Source organism: Balaenoptera acutorostrata, chromosome 11, assembly GCF_949987535.1.
Source record: "Balaenoptera acutorostrata chromosome 11, mBalAcu1.1, whole genome shotgun sequence".
In the NCBI taxonomy this organism is placed as follows: Eukaryota; Metazoa; Chordata; class Mammalia; order Artiodactyla; family Balaenopteridae; genus Balaenoptera; species Balaenoptera acutorostrata.
In genome coordinates, this window is record NC_080074.1 from 102,579,963 (window position 1) to 102,598,400 (window position 18,438).

Consider the following 18,438-nt stretch of genomic DNA (forward strand, 5'->3'; position numbering starts at 1 on the left):
TGGCTCTGCCGCCATCATTTCTCTCTCAGTGAGTACTTTCTGCATCACAGAACTACAGACGGGCTCCGATAAGCTCCTCTGCCCTGTCGCCCATCCCTACCCTCTGTCCTCTCCTCTGCATGATCTCATCTACCCCAAGGCCCTGTCTCTCACCTCAAGGCAATGACCACCACCAGACATACCAATCTGCAGTTCTAGAGTCAGACTGCGTAAATTTGAATCTCACATCTGCCACGTACCACGTACATGACCTCAGGAAAGTATGTATCTTAACTTATCCATTTCCCCATCTGTAAAATGGGACATAGCAGCACTTGTTGCATGGATTTGGGGGAGAATTAAATGAGTTTGTACACATAAAGCATTTGTAACTGTGCCTGTTACGTTCGTCATCTTCATCACCATCATCATCATTTTCTTCTCAACTGATTCTTGGAGACATTTCTCATTTTGCTGTTTTCCAAGTTTCCCAAATTCCTCATCACCTTGCCCCTGCGTCTCCCGAGGCGTCACTCCTATTTCTACAGATGGTACCAACCACTGGTCTCCTACCTACCCTATCCCAAAACCTCAGGTCTCCTTTAACTCTCTTTTCCCCACCTCCATCCAGTTGCCTCTTTGTGTAGGGCCTATCTCTTCAGGGTAGAATTCATCCCTTTCTTTCCATTCTACTCCAGCTCAATTCCTTATTGACCTCACCTGGACCATTCACTCACCAAAGAGTTATTGAGCATCTACACTGGCTAGTTCCTAAGGACAGTGGCAAACAAGACAAGCTGATCCTATCTGACAAATTCTATTAACACAGAGATGTTAAAGGTCCCGGCTCCTTAGCCAGGCTGCCTTAACCCTTCCTAACTGTGTGACCCTGGCCAGGGGATTTCTCTTCTCAGTGTCTTAAGTTTACCAAGTACCTTGGAGGGTTGCTGTGATAACTAGTGGAATAATACATGTAAAGTGCTTAGGACAGGACCTGGCACACAGTAAACTTTGGCTATTATTCCATTTTCTCTAGTTTCTTTGTTTCCTCTGCCAGGGGGTCGGGAGGGTGGGAAGGGGAAGAGGTGAGGAAGGGTTTTGAGAAGAGTGGGAAACTTAAATTGCTGTGATCAGAAAGAGTGGCCGTAGGAGACCAATTAGGAAGCAGCAGTGTAGTGGACTAGGGGAGAGATGTTGATCTAGAATGAAAATGCAGTCGGGAAGGAAGTGGAACATTCTGAGATGTGATTTGCAGGTTGGCTAGACAGGACTTGAGGACAGCTGGGAAGTGAAAGTGTAGGCATGGAAAGGGGGAGTGTCAGTGATGCCTGAGGTTTCTGGCTGTTGTGACCGGACAAGTTGATGGCGCCCTTCTCCACGGTGGAGAAGTCTGGGAAAATGAGGTGGAAACTACCTCCCAGGCCAGCAAGGAAAACAAGTTACAAGCGCTGTGCGATCGATACGTATCATAAGAGATTTAAGCAGGATATCATGGGTGTCCGGAGGAGAAGTACTGAACTCAACCTGGAGATGAAAGGAAATGTGTTCTACCCAGTATGATCCCTGAGCTGTATCTTGAAATGAATGTACCATATTTATAGTCACACAATTTTAAAAAATGTAACATAATTGCTCATTAAAAAAATCCAACAAGAAAAACAATTGTGATCAGAAATGGGAGTATCTTCAGGGACGTCCCTGGTGGTCCAGTGGTTAAGACTCCATGCTTCCACTGCAGCGGGCACGGGTTCGATCCCTGGTTGGGGAACTAAGAGCCCGCATGTCACACTGCACGGCCAAACAAAAAAAAAAAAGAAAGAAATGGGATTGAGAGCTGATTTGTGAAACATAGAATCGCCACAGGGCTGGGAGAGGACCAGCTGAGGCAAGTGACCACGAATTTGTAGTGGTTCGAGGCTGCTTGGTTATGGGAATTTTTCCAACAGTGCTCAGCACTTGGGTGAAGACACAGAGAAGATGGGCACTTGGGTTTCCCTGGTGGCGCAGTGGTTGAGAATCTGCCTGCCAATGTAGCGGACACGGGTTCGAGCCCTGGTCTGGGAAGATCCCACATGCCGTGGAGCAACTAAGCCCGTGAGCCACAACTACTGAGCCTGCGCGTCTGGAGCCTGTGCTCCGCAACAAGAGAGGCCGCGATAGTGAGAGGCCCGCGTACCGCGATGAAGAGTGGCCCCCGCTTGCCACAACTAGAGAAAGCCCTGGCACAGAAACGAAGACCCAACACAGCCATAAATAAATAAATAAATAATTAATTAAAAAAGAAAAAAAAAGATAAAAAGAGTTAAAAAAAAAGCCTCTAAAAAAAAAAAAAAAAAGAAGATAGGCATTTGATTTCACATGATGCTGGGGTTGGGGGGTGGCTCTTAGGAGAGTACAACAGAACAGGTATGCACGGAGTTGTGGATATTGGCAAGAGAAGAGCTGGAGGGATGGTATTGTTATGGAGAAATTAAATGAGCTTGCGCCAGGGTCCTGAGGTTGCGATCAGGGATGGATGGCATGAGTTTGTCATTTCAGAGAAGAGTAGTTCGGGGTGATGACAAAGTCCAGAGTGCACCATGGAAGTGGGAGGTGGGAGGGAGGTAAAGGACTTTACAAAGTGAGATAAAGAACACACACATTATAAATAAATCACATTAGGATTTTTTTTTAACCTGTTCATTAAAACACTAGGGTTTTTAGTAACCAGTTCTTTTGTTTTCATCAGTTTTTCCCATGCTTTCACCTGCAAATTGGAGTCAAAAGAAATTTAAAATGCATGATTGCTTCCATTTATGACGCAGAATCACTTCTCTCTCCCTCAGATGAAGAGGACGTCACCTCTGCCCACATTTGTCTGCCTGCCTGACTCCTTTCCTTAGCATGAGTTATTTCCCAGGAGACTGCTTCCTTAGCAGTTCTTTCCTTAGCAGTTCTTTCCTTAGCAGACTGCTGGTTGCCTACTCTATCACTCTGCCAGATGTGCCCAGAGAGAGCTAAACTCAAGCACTGAGCATAGCTTAGATTCCAGATGGGAACCACCTGCCACGCCAAAGTATGACCATGATTACAGCAACATTTGAAAGAAAAACAACACCCTGTGAACAGATTCTCCAACACAAGGAACCCGTGTAATTTAGATAAATGATTGATTCTGGGGCAGAGAAAATATGAGATGAACCTGAAGCATTTTGTAGTACCAGAAAGTAAGAAAATACTCAAAAAAGGAAAGAGGAAAACTAAAACAAGAGAACCAAACAGAAATGCAAGGAAAAAGACTGGAAGGAAATATGCTGAAATGATCAGAATGGTAGCATTAAGGTAGTAGAAATGTAGACAGTTAATTTTCTTTTTCTATTTTTTAATTATCCTCTGACATGGTCCTATCAGCTTCGTAATGGAAAATATTTATAAGTTAAAGATATTTTAATGTACCAGACATGGTAGCCATCTGAAAATAGAGGCTGAGGGGAAAGAAGCAGTGAAAGAGAACTCTGAGGTTTCCAGCTGCAGCAATCGAGTGCTTGGTGGTGCCCATAATACACGGTCTACAAAGAGGGAGAATAGATGGGGGCCGGGGATATTTAGGTCAACTAGGTATATGTTTCATTTGAAAGGCCTTTGCAAGATCAGGTATGTCCAGAGAGAAAATGGAAATTTGGCTCTGAAGCTCTAGGGCAAGATCAAGGGCAGAAAATTTGCTCAGAGGAAATTAATAACATTTTTGAGAGTAGAAATGTACTGTAATTAAACATAACAATAAAACATTTAAGCATGGGAAATTTTATGTTTATAGTGTCTTAAAACCTACTGGGGCGGGGGGGAATGGTGATTCAATCATGAATAATGTCTATCTCTTCTTTCCCTTTGCATAAAACCTCAAGCCAGACAGTAAATATTTCAGAATGAATTACTTCTGTTGATCATAATACTGACTTTTTGGAAGGAAGCTCCTTCCCCGCCCATATTTCATCCCTAAAATTTCTGCTCATTCTATGCTCATTTGGGGATAATGTGTTCTCAAGAGATTAAACTGTATCCTTTCTTAATCGGTTACAAATATCTGTGTAATTTCAGAGGATTCATTCATCTGACAAGGAATAGGGTTGATAACAATGGCTAAAAAAAAGCTTATTTGTGGATTGTGAACATGTGTTGGAGGGAAAAAGGAAATAAATATTTTGTAAGCACCTTCTGTGGGCCAGCCAGTGTTAGGCACTGTATGTATACGATCTTATCTGGTCTTCATAACCATCCTCTGATGCAAGGATTATTAGCCCATTTCACAGATAAGGAAACTGAGAATCAGAAGGTTAAGTGATATCCACTCTGGATCAGGTTGTATTTGTTTCAGTGTTTTAATCATACTTTTTTATGCTATAGTTTTGGGGGTTAGTACGGATAATCTGCAGAGTTTTTCTTTTGCACAGATATCCATTTCCTAACGTCCTTCCTGACCTCCTGGACCGGTTGCCTATATATTTATCATTATGCTAAAGTCTATATATGATGCAGAAACAAGGGTTCCATGACAATAGTTTTTCACTTCAGCTGCTCAGCCAGGAGTGAGAATATGACATAGTAAGACCCCCCCCCAAAAAAATCATAAGGTAAGCAAAATTGTTGAGTAAGAAACCCACTTTAAAGGTGGTCTTTCCCACCAATAATAAAGAGGCTTAGACAAATCTTTTTCACCATAGCAACAGAGGAAAGAGAATCGTGCTGCAGAATTAGCATCATAAAACCTAATACATTTGTACATAATTAGGAAGAGACAATGGTGTAGTCAATAAAATTGATAAACATTTAACTTGGAGAAATGGCAGAGCCACAGAATTCTTTGCAATTATTCACCAGCCCTGAGTATCTATAAAAGAGCAGAATTGGCCCAAGGGAAAAAAATTAGCCTGGAAAATAGACCAATACAGATTGCAGAACAAAACAGCAAAAGAAGAGGGGAACTGGAATCACAACCAAAACATGAGTTTTGGGTTTTTTTTTTACCACACCTGATTGTGAGTTGCATCAGTGACCTGGTAGGGAATCTTGGCCATCACCATCAGAACTAGAGTAGACGCAATTTTTAGGCAGCCCACACTTGTCTATGCGATTCACTTTCATAAGCCTTTAAATTCAGTTCTTCAAATATTATCTGATGGATGATGATTTGAAGCACTACGTTACTTACCAGCTGCCACCTGCCAGCAACAGCTCAGTTTCTGTTTCATTTAGGCATTCCAGTGAGACTTTAAATAATTCAAGGTGAAGCTACCCACTTGAAAAAAAAATTGGAAGAAGCACTTAAGAAAAGATATTCTGGAATTTCAGGCAAATGAAGGTTAGTTTGACGAGTTAAGAAAGGGGTATCTCTACCTTACATTAAATTTACTGAAGAATCAGCTGAAAATAGATGGAAAAGCACCATAATTTCTTTTTTTCTTCTTTTTTTTTTTTTTTTTGGCTTTCTATGCAGAATCAATGTCTGCTTCCAGCTATGATGGAGTAATTGGAATCAGAGTTTCCCTCCTGCCGAGACTATAAAGCTGAACAAAGTATATGAGACACCTGTTTTCAGGCAATAGGCAGCAAATAACTGTGATCCCTGAGAGAAGGAAGCATGAGTTGAGTCTTACATTTACCCCATCTCTTGATCTGGGGACAATTTTGCAACTATGGCATAGGATGGTCGGCCCCAGGCAGAGAATGATAGCCTCCTGAGCTGAGGAGTCAGAGAGCTAAATTTGGGAGCTGCTAAAGCATCTGTAAATTTCAGTGCAGGGTACCAAAATTAAAGGAGCTATCTAGAAAGAGGATGATTTCTGAGGATTCCCTCCAGATTCCCAGACATGGGATAGGTTTAATGATCCCAGGGAGAAACTCCACAAGGTCTAGCCTAGCATAACTGCTACAGGGTTAAGACATAACAAAGATACTAGAGGTCACACAGTCTTAGCGGATACAGGAATTCTGGCTGAGTCACAATGGAGACATCTTAGTGAACACCCTGGGTATCTTGCTAAGACAATAGGAAGACCACTGCTTACATGTAAGAACCATGCCCTAGGGTAAGGGCCACTCTAAACCCACTCTAACAAAGCCCAAAAGCAAGTCTCAACAACATCAAAATAAGTTTCCAGTATATTAACAGTCGGAACAAAACTCAACACTCTTTAAAGGAAAACAATATAACAGATGCTTTACAAGGATTCATTCACAATGTCAAGGATGCTATCACGAATTACTGGACATGTGAAGAAGCAGAAAAATGTGACCCATTAAAACAGAAGTCAATAGAAACCCACCAGAAGATGACTCAGATGTGGTAATTCAAACACTAGGACTTTAAAATGGCTATTATAAAAATGTCCAAGAATTTAAAGAAAGAAATGGACATAATGAATGTAGAGATGATGAAATCTCAAGGAAAAACTAGAAACTCTAAAAAAGAGCCAAATGGGCATTCTAGAATTGAAATTTATAGTATCTGAAATTAAAGATTTACTGGGTGGACTTAATAGCAAATTGGCAACTTCAGACAAAAAGGTCATAAATTTCCAGACATATCAATAGAAATTATCCAATGTGAAGAAAAATAGAGAAAAAAATGATTTTAAAAACCATTTTCTTGAGCTGCAATCTCTTCTTCCCTTATTCATTTCCTTTCATGCATCTCTTTGGTTTCTCTCTCTTTCCTTTTAATTTCCAGCTCAGCATAGTGTCTTATGGTCTCTTTGTACACTGCTTGTTTGAACAGCTTGAGATCATCCTCCTCCACATTTGTAGGTTTTCCTTCCTTCTTTAATTGCCCTTTTTAATCTTTCACAGTGTGTTCCAGGTATTATTTTCCTGCCTGAATTACATCCAGGGCCCTCGTCTTTTGTTCCTGATCCAGTAGCAACTTGTAAACATCGTCCACAGCTTCAAAAGGGCTTTGTGCTCCATCAGCATCACCCTCTTTTTTGTCAGGATGCTCCAATATGAATAACTGCTGAAACTACTTTCTTATTTCTTCATCTGTCACTTCAGGATCTATCTGAAGAACATGAGGGTTCAAGTTGAAGTAGGAGGAACCAGGACAAGTCAATCTTTCAATTTCATTTTTGGACTTTAGAACTGAATCTCTCTTCCTTATTTGTTTCACCTCACTGTAGAAGGTCATAGATGCTTCCTCTGTGCTGCCCCCTCCACCCCAAACCTGCTCACTCCTACAGCCACCATTTCCCCAACTCGGTCACCACGTGACTCTTCCTCTTCTTTTCTATTATGTGCATTCAATGCTATACATTTCCCTCTCAACACTGCTTTCACTGTATCTCATAAATCCTGATGAATTATATTTTCATTTCAATTTAGTTCAAAGCTTTTTAAAATTTCTCTTGAGATTTCTTCTTTGACCCTTGTGTTATTTGGAACTATGTTGTTTAATCTCCATGTATTTAGGGATTTTCCAGCTATCTTTCTATTTTAATTCCACTGTGATCTAAGAGTATGCATTGTAAGATTTCTAGTCTTTTAAATTTGTGAAGGTGAGTTTAATGTCCCAGAATGTGGTCTACCTGGTGAATGTTCTACACAAGCTTGAAAAGAATGTGTATTCTGCTGTTGTTAGATGAAGTATCCTATAGATGTCAATTATATCCAGTTGACTGATGGTGTTTTTGAGTTCAACTATGTACTGACTGATTGTCTGCCTGGTAGATCTGTTCAGTATATGCAGAGGGGCACCGAAGTCTGCAAGTGTAATAGTGCATTAATCTATTTGTCCTTGCAGTTCTATCAGTTTTTGCCTCATGTGGTTTGACACTCTGTTGTCAGGTGCATACACATTAAGCATTGTTATATCTTCTTGGAGAGAAGAGACCTGGTGTGGTTATGTTAATACCAGACAAGGAAGATTTCCAAACAAGGATTATTATCAGAGATGAAGTAGAAATTTTATAACAACAAAAGGGTCAATCAGTCAGAAAGGCATAACTATCTTACATGTATGTGAATCTTAGAGCGTCAAAATACATGAAGCAAAAACTGTCATAACTAAAGATAAATAGGCAAATCTACAATCCTGGAGAGAATAAGTGATAAAACAATTGGAACAAAAAGTTAGTACGTGTATTAGTTTTCTCTTGCTGCATAACAAATTTTCACAAAGAGGTGGCTTAAAACAACATAGTTTTATAGGTCACAAGCCAGGGTGGTCTTAAATGGGTTCTCTCCCAAGTGTCTCACAAGGCCAAAATCCAGGTGTCAGCCACTCTGGGCTCTGTAGCCTCTGGGGAAAGTCACTTCTAGGGTCGTTCAGATTGTTGGCATAATTCAGTTACTTGAAGCTGTAGGACTGTGGTCCCTGTTTCTTTGCTGGCTGTTAATCAAGGCCACTCTCAGCAACTAGAAGCTACCTGCTTCCCTTGCCATCTGGGCCCCTCCATCTTCAAAGCACCACCTCTTCCTCATACTTGAAATCTCTCTGACTTCCTCTTCCACTACTAGCCAGGGAAAACTATCTGATTTTAAAGAGTTCATGTAAATGGAGCACATCCACTGGGATAGCCTCCCTAATCTTAAGGTCAACTGATAAGTCATTTTAATTGTGTAGGGGAGGAAAAATATCTTCCCCCTAGCCTTCTAAGTTCTGGGGTTACTATAATAAAATACAGATTAAGAAGAGAAAAACAAACTAAAGTTTATTACATGTATAGCTCTTGGGAGACATAACCAGAGAAATTAGTAATCCTCAAGGAATGGTCTTAGAATTCAGGCTTAAATATCGTCGTCCTCAACTAAAAACAGAGAAAGAAGGGTGTGGGGGAGGCCAGTTATGGGAGTGATCAGGAAAAGTAAGGTAAATAAAAGTAAGACTAGTTATGCAGACTTAAGCTGGTACCTTATCCATTGATAAGAGTCTCTTGTGATTTAGTCATCCTTCTCTTCCAGGTACAGAGAAGGAGAAACTCTTACAAACGGAGATTTCCTTTGTAAATGTAAACTCCTTGTAAAAGGGTAACTTCTACTTTAGTTTCAGAGCTTCTCCTGTATCTTCTGTTTCTCAAAATAATCAGTTCAAAATAATCCTTATGACAAGGAGGCATATTCTGGGGTGGCATATTTTGGTCTTCTACAATTGCATCTATAAAAGCCTCTTTGTCACATAACATAATTTAATCATGGGAGTAACACCAGGGAGTGGAGATCATAGGGCCCCTCTATGCATCTTTCTTCCTATCACAGTAATCATGATATGGCAGATCTGAATAACACAATCAACATGACCTAATTGGTATTTATAGAACACTCGCTCCTAAAGTTAATTATATGATCTAGCTATTCCACTTCTAGGTACCACCCAAGAAAAATGAAAACTTCTGTCCATAAAAAGATTTTTATGTGAATATTCACAATATTGTATAATTAACAAAGTAAAAGATTTTAATGATGCAATTAAAGCATATGCCTCCTCATAATAAACATAAAGGCAATTAGAAACTCCAGGAAATTTTTCTTTTTCTGAAGTCTCTGGAGAAACATGAGAGAGCCAGAGAAGCTGTTAAATAAATGTTTGGAAGGATGCCCTGGTGCTCTCTTTCTTTTCTTCCTTCTTTGGAAGGTCTTAGCTACAGACTTCAGTCTAGCAGTAGCCAGATGGGTATCATATTTCGTCCAAAGTTGGGATGGTGCACAACATCTTCAAGGCAGAAAAGATGTGGTGAGAGAAGCTTCCACAGGTGATGGGCGGAATCCACATGTGTGGTGGTGATGCCACTGGTGGTGGTGTGCATGTGCATGTGCTTCTGTGTGATGGGAGGAATGGACATTGTTATTGGAACCAAGCAGGACCCTGCAGGGCCCTCCCCGGTACCAAAGTCGCTCCATGTCCCATTTCTTGTTTGTAGGAAAACGCTTTGGTCTCCTAGGTCTTCCCTGAGTTCCGAAGAGCAGATCCAAGCAGTTACTAATTAGGGAAGTGAGGCAATGCAGGAACAAAGGAAAAGCAGTTAAGCAAGAAAAGTAATGAGAGCTTAAGCAATAGTTCAGTGATAAAACAGAGTCTTAGCTCCCCCTCAAGGGATGTACGTAACCATCTGACACATATCTTTGAGTTGTTCTGCAAAAACTGAGACCACCACCCAGGTAGAAAATGGTGACTACATGCTGACCACAAGCACATAGACCCCAGACTAGTTGGAACCAGAAGTTTAATGATTAAGATTCTCAAAACACCACCAACAACAACCAATCAGAAGAGAGACCACAAGCTGCAACCCTCACCCAAAATGTTGCCTTTAAAAACCCTTCGCTGAAAACCATCAGGGAGTTTGGGTCTTTTGAGCATGCGTTGCCTCTTTTCCTTGCTCGGCCCTGCAATAAACGCTGTACTTTCCTTCACCACAACCTGGTGTCTGTAGATTGGCTTTGCTGCACGTTGATCGAGGAGACCCAAAGCCAGGCTCGGTGACACTATTTTCACCATGGGTGGAAGGCAGCCTGGGCTATGGGATGCTTCTGGGACAGCTGTAACCACTGCTGTGATTTCTCTTAGCCATTTTTAATGTTGCCACAATGGGATCATTATTGGTGGGGGGAACAGGCAGGGGAAGGAAGGGAAATGTTTGCAAAATCTTCATTAGGGATTTTGTCATATTTCTAGCTCTTTAGGAATAGGCTCCCCTCCACCCCTCTGGAGCTACAACCTATAAATTTTCTCACCCCTTATGTGCCTAAGTAGGAGACAATAGACACATATTTTAGTTGTGCGCATGTGTGCCTATGATTGGTATCTCAGCTCGATTCTAAATCTAGCTGGTTCGTTCTGCAAGTCACAGCACGGCTTTCAAACTGGTAGAGTAGCTCTTTGAAAAGCTCTGTGCTTCAGGGCTGAAGTGGGTCCTGGGAAAGAACTGAATTCTCCTCCCCTGTGTCCCGTTTCTCACTGCCCACAGCTGGAGATGAAGCCTTCCTGGACCACTCGTCCCCAGTCTGGGCAGTTCGCAATCAGCACACTCTCCTCCCAGTTCTTCAGCCTAGTTCTACCTTTCCAGGGAGCATAGCTTTTTCACCCTATTGCTCTGAAGGGTTCTTCCAACTACCTCTGCGAAGACTAGGGACCCCATACAGATGCATTCGCGGCTGATTGTAAGGCTAGAAGGTGGACAACAGGCTAGCAGAGCCCCAGACCCTCTACCCACCTCACCGCTTCCTGCCCCCATGGAGTATCTTGCTTTTATCTGTTTCATATATAACCTGCCACAGAAGGGAGATATCTATTGAAGAAAGTATTAGGCGGCTCTCCCCCCAAAATATTGAAACCAATAATATTCTAACGTTTGAAGACAGTCTTCCTAGAATACTTGTGAAGAAAACCATATTTCCAGAATCTTCTGCCTATCTCCAACCATACGTGTTTCTTTCCTTATTAAAAGAATTTTTACTTACTCTTGGGCATAAATACTTGATGCTTATCTGAGGAACAACTTTTGATTAGAGCCTTGTCATAGAAAATACACGAATGTATATACATACCAGCAAAAAACTGTTTACAGTTTCAACCGAATGATGAACCCTGCCCTCGTACTCCAGGCTTGTCCTTCCGTTTTCAGTTTACCTGGTCCACGCTGGCATCAGTGTTTAAATACCGCCATGTTCTGGCAATGCTCTTTAAAATAGCTATGACAGCTTTTTACAATTTAATTTTGTTGCTATTATTGTATTTATTAGTTGTATTATTATAAAAGTCAAACATTACAGAAAGCTTATAAAATAAAGAGAAGCAAAATCAAACAAGTACTTAAAACGCCTGTAATCCCAATGCCTGGGGAGAACCAGAGATGACATTTTGATTACCTCCCTCCAGTCTCTTTTAAAAACATTTTTAAAAATAAAAATGGGATCATGTGAAGTTTTAACTTGCTTTTTTATTTTTCCAATTTAATGATATATTTGAGTATTTTTCCATTTAGTACTCTTCAAAAACCTTATTTTGAATAGTAGAATGGAATTTTATCAGTCATTCATTCAAGCCTTGACGGTTGGCTGTTATTTCCAATTTTCTACAACTATGAACAATGCAACGATAAACGTCTTTGAAGCAAAATTTAATTCTTTGCCTACATTCAAGATTATTTCCCTAAGGTAAATCCCTTGCAGTGCTATTTTCGTACGTATTCCCAAAGTGCTCTTCATTTCATTTTATATACCACCACCTCACCCTCCCAGCAGCATAGAGGATTACCATATCACTGATCTGTGCAGATTCTGTATAATAATAATAATAATTATTATTATTATTGTTTACTAATATGATAGGCAGGAAATAGCTTATTGTCATTTATACTTATATTTCTTTGGTTACTAATTATACTGCCCTTTTTCATAGGCTTATCAGTCAAATATCTTTCTGCTTTTTGGATATTTCCACTTGGACGTTCCCCAGGCACCTCCAGTTGATACACCCAAAAGTTAACTCATATTCTTCACCTAGTAAAGCTGCTCCTCTTCCTTCATTCCATGCCTTGGACAATGGTACCACCAACCAGCCGGGTTCCCAAGCCAGAAACCTTGGAAGCATCCTTGATCCCTCAGTATCTTTCACACCAGTCTCCTTCTCTGCCTTCACTCTTCCCAGCCACTATCATGTCTTGCTTAGGCGACTCCCCAGAGCCTGCTGGTCTCCCTGCCTCCAGTTCTGTCCCCTTCTGATCCTCTCCGCACAGTGTGGTCAGAGTGATCCTTCCAAATGCAAATCTGATGTTGCTGTTTTGCTTCAAGCCCTTCAATGGCTCCTGTTTCTAGCAGGATGAGGTCCAAGCATCCTAACATGCTCTACAGGCCTGCGTGACTGACCTCAGCTGTTTGTCCAGCCAAGCTTCTTCTTCGCCCTGTGTCTGTCTGTTTTCCCTGCCCGGAATGTCCTTCCCCTGTTCTCTCCCTTCACGGTGTGGCGAACTCCTACTGATCCTGCAAAGTCCCGTTTAAACACCACCTTCCATGTTTAAAGTGTCATGAAAGTTCAGCTGAATTGAACTGAATAGAAAATGTTGCAGTACTCATTGAAGGCAATTGAACCAGGGTTGTGGACAGGTTTGTTTTATTTTTATCAGTGGTTACCAGTTCATATGCTCTGCTTTTTTTTGGTTTGTTTTTATTTGAAAGTATCTGGTTATGACCCCACAAAACCCATGTGATCCAGGTTTAGCCCTCTGGACTTAAAAGATGTTTTGCCTCTTAGAAGCTGTGCAGCTTTGGGTAGCTCACCTTGCTTTCCTTAACTGTAAAATGCAGATAATAGTTTGTCATGAGCCCAACACAGGATCTTGCCCATCACATTTACATGAGTGAATGAAATGGGGCAGAGAGAGTCTTATATGTGTTAGCACAAGTTCCTGTGCCCTAGGCACCGTGAGGCCAAACAAACTGAAACCTCGGGAGTTTGGAGCAGAGAAAGATTTATTGCAGGGCAATGCAAGGAGATGGGCAGCTCATGCCTTTAAAAACCCGGAGCTCCCTGAAGGGTTTCAGCAAAGCATTTTTAAAAGCCAGGTGCTAGAGTGGTGTTGTAGGGTATGTAATCAGCTTGTGCACAATTCTCTGATTGGCTGATGGTGAGGTAACAGGGCGGTGTCACAGGGGTTCACATGATCAGTCCTTGGGCTCCAGGAGGCCTGGGGCTATGTGCTCACGGTCATCAAGCAGTTAACATCTTCCGTTTGGTGGGGGGTTTTCACATCTGCAAAACAACTCAGGAAATGTGCATCAAATACTGTTACTAGGTCCTTCAGAGAGGAGCTAAAGCAGAGGGTACGGGGAGGCCTGTCCCGGGAAGACCCCATAGGGTCCTGTTCAGTTACATACGTATTTGATACATCAAGTAGACTCTAGTGCAGTGTTAGGCATATTTGGTGGGAAGGCAGTAATTTTTTTAACGAATGAATGAATGAACATGTTATGCGCTCTGATCATGAAATTCATTAAGGGAACTCAAAAGTGCAGAGGCTTTTTTATCCACCCTACGATCCTGCCAGTTTTCCAAATAGTTCATCCATGGTTTTGTTTCCATTTTGATTTATGATCATTAGATTAGGACTGTCTTTGAGAAAGAATCTAAAAATTAGGCTTAAAGAACCTAGGAGTATTTCTTTAGTTGGCACTGAAAAAAAAAAAAAATCATTTGGAGAAGACTGTGGCTTTTGAAGCTTCTTTGAAAATCTCCCCATCCCGCTCTGGGAAAGGATCTCCAGGCTGACATTTCTTGGAAACTTGAGGACCTCCTGCGGCTCTCACTGTTCCCAGTTGGAGGGAAAACAGCGCTGGGTAGCAAAGCTGGGTCTGGTCCTGCCGCTGCCATTCATTTCTGTACCTGGCTACTTTGCAGCTGTCCTGTAAGATGGTAGCTTTGTCACTGGTTTGCCGTCAGGATGAGCAAATAGATTTGGGAGCCCTGGGTCTGCTTCAGGTCAGCACGTGGTCCCCCTTGGGTCCAGGTTTCCAAAGGCCGGGTGGGGCTATTGCAGGAAGGGGGACCCCTTCCAAGGCCCGAGGGTGGGCTCTTGTCTAACGTTTGGAAATGAATTGTCCAAGGAGACACACGTGCTGACAAAGCAAGAGACTTTATTGGGAAGGGGCGCCCCCGCGCGGAGAGCAGCAGGGTAAGGGGACCCAGAAGAACTGCTCTGCCGCGTGGCTCGCAGTCTTGGGTTTTATGGTGATGGGGTGAGTTTCCGGGTTGTCTCCGGCCAATCATTCTGACTCAGGGTCCTTCCTGGTGGCCCACGCGTGGCTCAGCCAGGATGGATTCCAGCGAGAAGGATTCTGGGAGGTTGGTAGGACACATGGACTGGAGTCTCCTCTCTCCTTTTGACCTTTCCCGAATTCTTCTGGCTGGTGGTAGCTTGTTAGTTCTGTGTTCCTTACCAGGACCTCCTGTCGTGAGATAACTCGTGCAAGTGGTTACTCTCTTGCCTGGCCAGGGAGGGCAGTTTCAGCCCATGGTTCCCCTAACAGGGCCACTGGTGAGTTTCCTTGGGGACACATAGGTTTTTTTTTTTTTTTGCCTTTTTTTTTTTTTTCAGTTGTCAATATTTAAAAATAAAGAGCTTTCACACATTTACAAAAAAAAAAAAAAAAAAAAAAAGGCTGAAAAATTTTCAGCTTTCCTTAAAAAGCTGAAGATCTGGTAACATTGACTGACTTCCCCATCTGGAAATAATCTTCTGGAGGGAGCTGGCCAGGAGCCGGGAGCTGCCCATATTCCCCACCGTCCTTTTGTCCTTTTGTTAAAGGATAATTGTGAAGCAAGGGTAACAGGACTCTCCCGCAGATATAAAAATGAACACATTAAAGATTGTGTTTAATTCATTCATGAGGAGAATGGGGAGGTGTTACAGCCAGTACAAAGGAGACTCCAAAGCCCAGGAATCTTGAAAACAAAAAAACAAAAACAAAGCTCAGGAATCTTGAAATAAACATGCCATTGGAGGCAAAACTGGGGGAGACAGGTCAGCTGAACCTTCAGGGCAGAATTTACATGTATATAGACAATTATTTTGCATTGATAAATAGAACATTGCCTGCCATATCAGTAAACAAAGATGTCATGATCATCAGTGATTGCAGCCCTCCAACAGTGAGCTGGTGAGCCCTGAGGGAACTCAGGAAGGAAACAAAGAATATCTGCCATCTAGCAGCCATCAGATTGCAGCCACTCCCTGCAGTGAGCCCTGAGGAAACTCAGGTTGTGAAAACACAAGATACTGGCCCCAGAGAGCTGAGGTGCACATCAAAGGAATGATTTTAGTGAGCCCAGACTCTTGCATCTTCCCATACATAGAAAAGCGCTAAATTCCTTAACTTGAGATATCTAGTTTTCTTTTATTAACAGTAACCTTTTGTTCCTACTACTTGCCCTTTGTTGCAAAACTCCTATATATCCTAGCTCCCCCCTCGCCTCCTCGGAGCAGTTTTCTCAGGGTTACATGAGATGCTGCCTCCTGGGCTTGAAGTCCGAAAAATTCCCACCAAATAAAACATAACTCCCAACGTTTAGGTTGTGAGTATATTTTTTTAGTTAACAGCATTGTTATTGGTTATCTACAGCTTACAGAGTTGTAAAGCAGCTGCTTAGAATCAGAATCAGCTAACCTGGACCTTATCCAGTCTAGACTCCAGACAATGCAGTTTTCCATAGAAGCACAAATTTTCCCCTATGTTTCTGTTTCCCATTGTCCTATTTACGGACTGCCTGGACTCAGAAGTGTTTGTCCACCCAGATCCTACAGAGCTGTCATTTCTCTCGTTTTTACTCAGTTCCTTCAAAATGTACAGATTGGCATAGATAATCTCTAAATTACCTTACAGCTCTTTAATTCAAATATCTTTTTTTTTTTTTTTTTATGTCCCCGCCACACAGCACACAGGATCTTAGCTCCCCAACCAGGGATCGAACCCGCGCCCCTTGCATTGGAAGCGCAGATTCTTAACCACTGGACCGCCAGGGAAGTCCCATAATTCAAATTTCTTAGGGCAGCTTCCACCCAACACTCCCAACACACATCATCTCCATAAATTATTCATCCTTATTCACATCCTTATCAGTGAGGTGTAGCTACCGTCATTTGTGCTAAGGTGTTAATGGGTGATGTTTTATTAATAGGATACTGTATCCTCCCCACATGTACTTCTACAGCTTCAATTACCACCCAAACCATCATTTTTGTGAAAATACCTCACAACACTCAGCTCCAAACACCTGCTGCTTCAGACATCTAAAGTCAGCAAAGATCTTCACCCCATAAGACTGTACCCTTTTCTCCAATCCCCCCCAACCCCGGCCCCCCTTGGCCCAGTCCCAGAGAGAGGACAGCCTCTGTTGGCAAACTGGGGATGAAAATAAGTGAAGGCTGAAAAAAGTACCAAGCACACTATCTTCCTGGACCCCAGCTGGGGGGCAGAGAAGAGAGTTAGGGTACCAAGCTAGAATTTGAATGATTACACGACACTGGGCATCCTGATGACCAAATAGAGCCTATTATATCTTGAGGTTTTATTACAAAATTGAAATGATTATTACCTGAACAAGACCGGAACAATTTGGGGTCAGATGGAGTTTTCACCTAAGAACAAGGAAAGAATCTCCCCACCCCATTCATTCATCAATTCATTCATTCAACAAATATTTATAGAGTGCCGAGTAGGTGCCTAGGCCTGTCTTCAACTCTGCTTTCCATTCCCTCCACCTCCCCTGCACCCCATAGCCTTCCAGAATTAAATCACTGTGTCTCAGGCATGAGATAGATGGGCTCCAGGCTAGGCATTTACAACTAGCCTCCTGTTTACATTTCCTGAAGAAGGAGGCGGGTGGGCTCTAGGCTAGTTACAACCAGTCTCCTGTTTGTACTTATGGAAATAACGACAGGAACGGGGTAAATAGCTGGACTTTGTTTCCTGTGGACACTTTAAGATAGCAGTCATGGCAGGGACAGAGAGGGGCTAAAACCTTGCTTGAGCAAAAGATCAAGAGGTCACATATTTCCCATCCTTGGGGCAAGGGAGACACTGCACATGCACAGAAAAGCTCCTTAGGGGTCAAAAAGGAGGGGGCTCCACCCCAGAATAGGTGGTGACAAGCCTCCCCCCACCTTCCCATAGGCCTCCGGGCTGGAATCCATCTCGAAAAAAGTTGCCCACACATGCTGGGGAGTGCCCTAGGGCAGGTCAGGTGTGGAAAAGAAATGAGATTATTGGCCAAAGGTAAACAAAGACCCGGAGGAACTGCCCTATATAAAGGACTTAACCGCCTTTTTACTGCTCATCCTTAGGGAGGGTGCCCACACCCTTCCTCCCTGGTGTGTATCTCTGCTTTGCTCTGTCTTAACTAAGGAAACTGTTTCTCTGTGAGCTCTCCCACATGTTGTGCTGTGTCTCTAATGATAAACTTTGTGCCTGTTTTTATCGTTTTTGCCTCCTTGAAACAAGCTTTCTTTCAAGCAGGGGTAAGAGTCAGGGAAACTTTGCTTCTAGCCTCTAGCCCTTGCTGGTCTAGCAGCTAGGATTCCTGGTTTTCATCCAGGCTACCCAGGTTCGATTCCTCAGCAGGGAACTAATAAGATCTTGCTTCAAGCCACCATTCACTGCTGTCTCTCTGAGATCATGAGCGTGTCTTTCTCCTGAGTGTCCTTAAGTCAGAACCAGCTCAGCTACTTACTTATGGGATAAGTTACCTTCATTAAGCTGCTGTTTCCATCATTTTGAAAATAGGGATCCCTCCCTGCCTTAAGAAAGGCAGCTATTACTTATTAAGTCAGGAAATGAATGTATGGACTCAGTCATGGCATTGCTACTTAAATGATAACAGCTAACATTTACTTCGTATTCACTGTGTACCAGGCTCAGCACTTTGGATGCATCATCTCATTTAATTCCTCACCACAATCCTCCCATGTAGGTGTCTGTAGGTATTATTATCATCACACC

General features: G+C 42.4%; 1 protein-coding gene and 1 pseudogene across 1 annotated transcript in view; both read right to left on the bottom strand.

Moving 5' to 3' along the window:
* GALNT8 (polypeptide N-acetylgalactosaminyltransferase 8) overlaps positions 1-5,207 on the bottom strand; it is a 58,643-nt gene extending 53,436 nt beyond the window's left edge. Inside the window, 2 exon segments of the mRNA XM_057557569.1 lie at positions 1,212-1,260; positions 5,168-5,207. Of these exon segments, the coding sequence (XP_057413552.1) occupies positions 1,212-1,260; positions 5,168-5,207 (89 nt within the window).
* Positions 5,208-5,375: 168 nt separating this feature from the next.
* On the bottom strand, positions 5,376-9,846 carry LOC103017047 (dnaJ homolog subfamily C member 8-like; annotated as a pseudogene).
* Between the last annotated feature and the right edge of the window lie 8,592 nt (positions 9,847-18,438).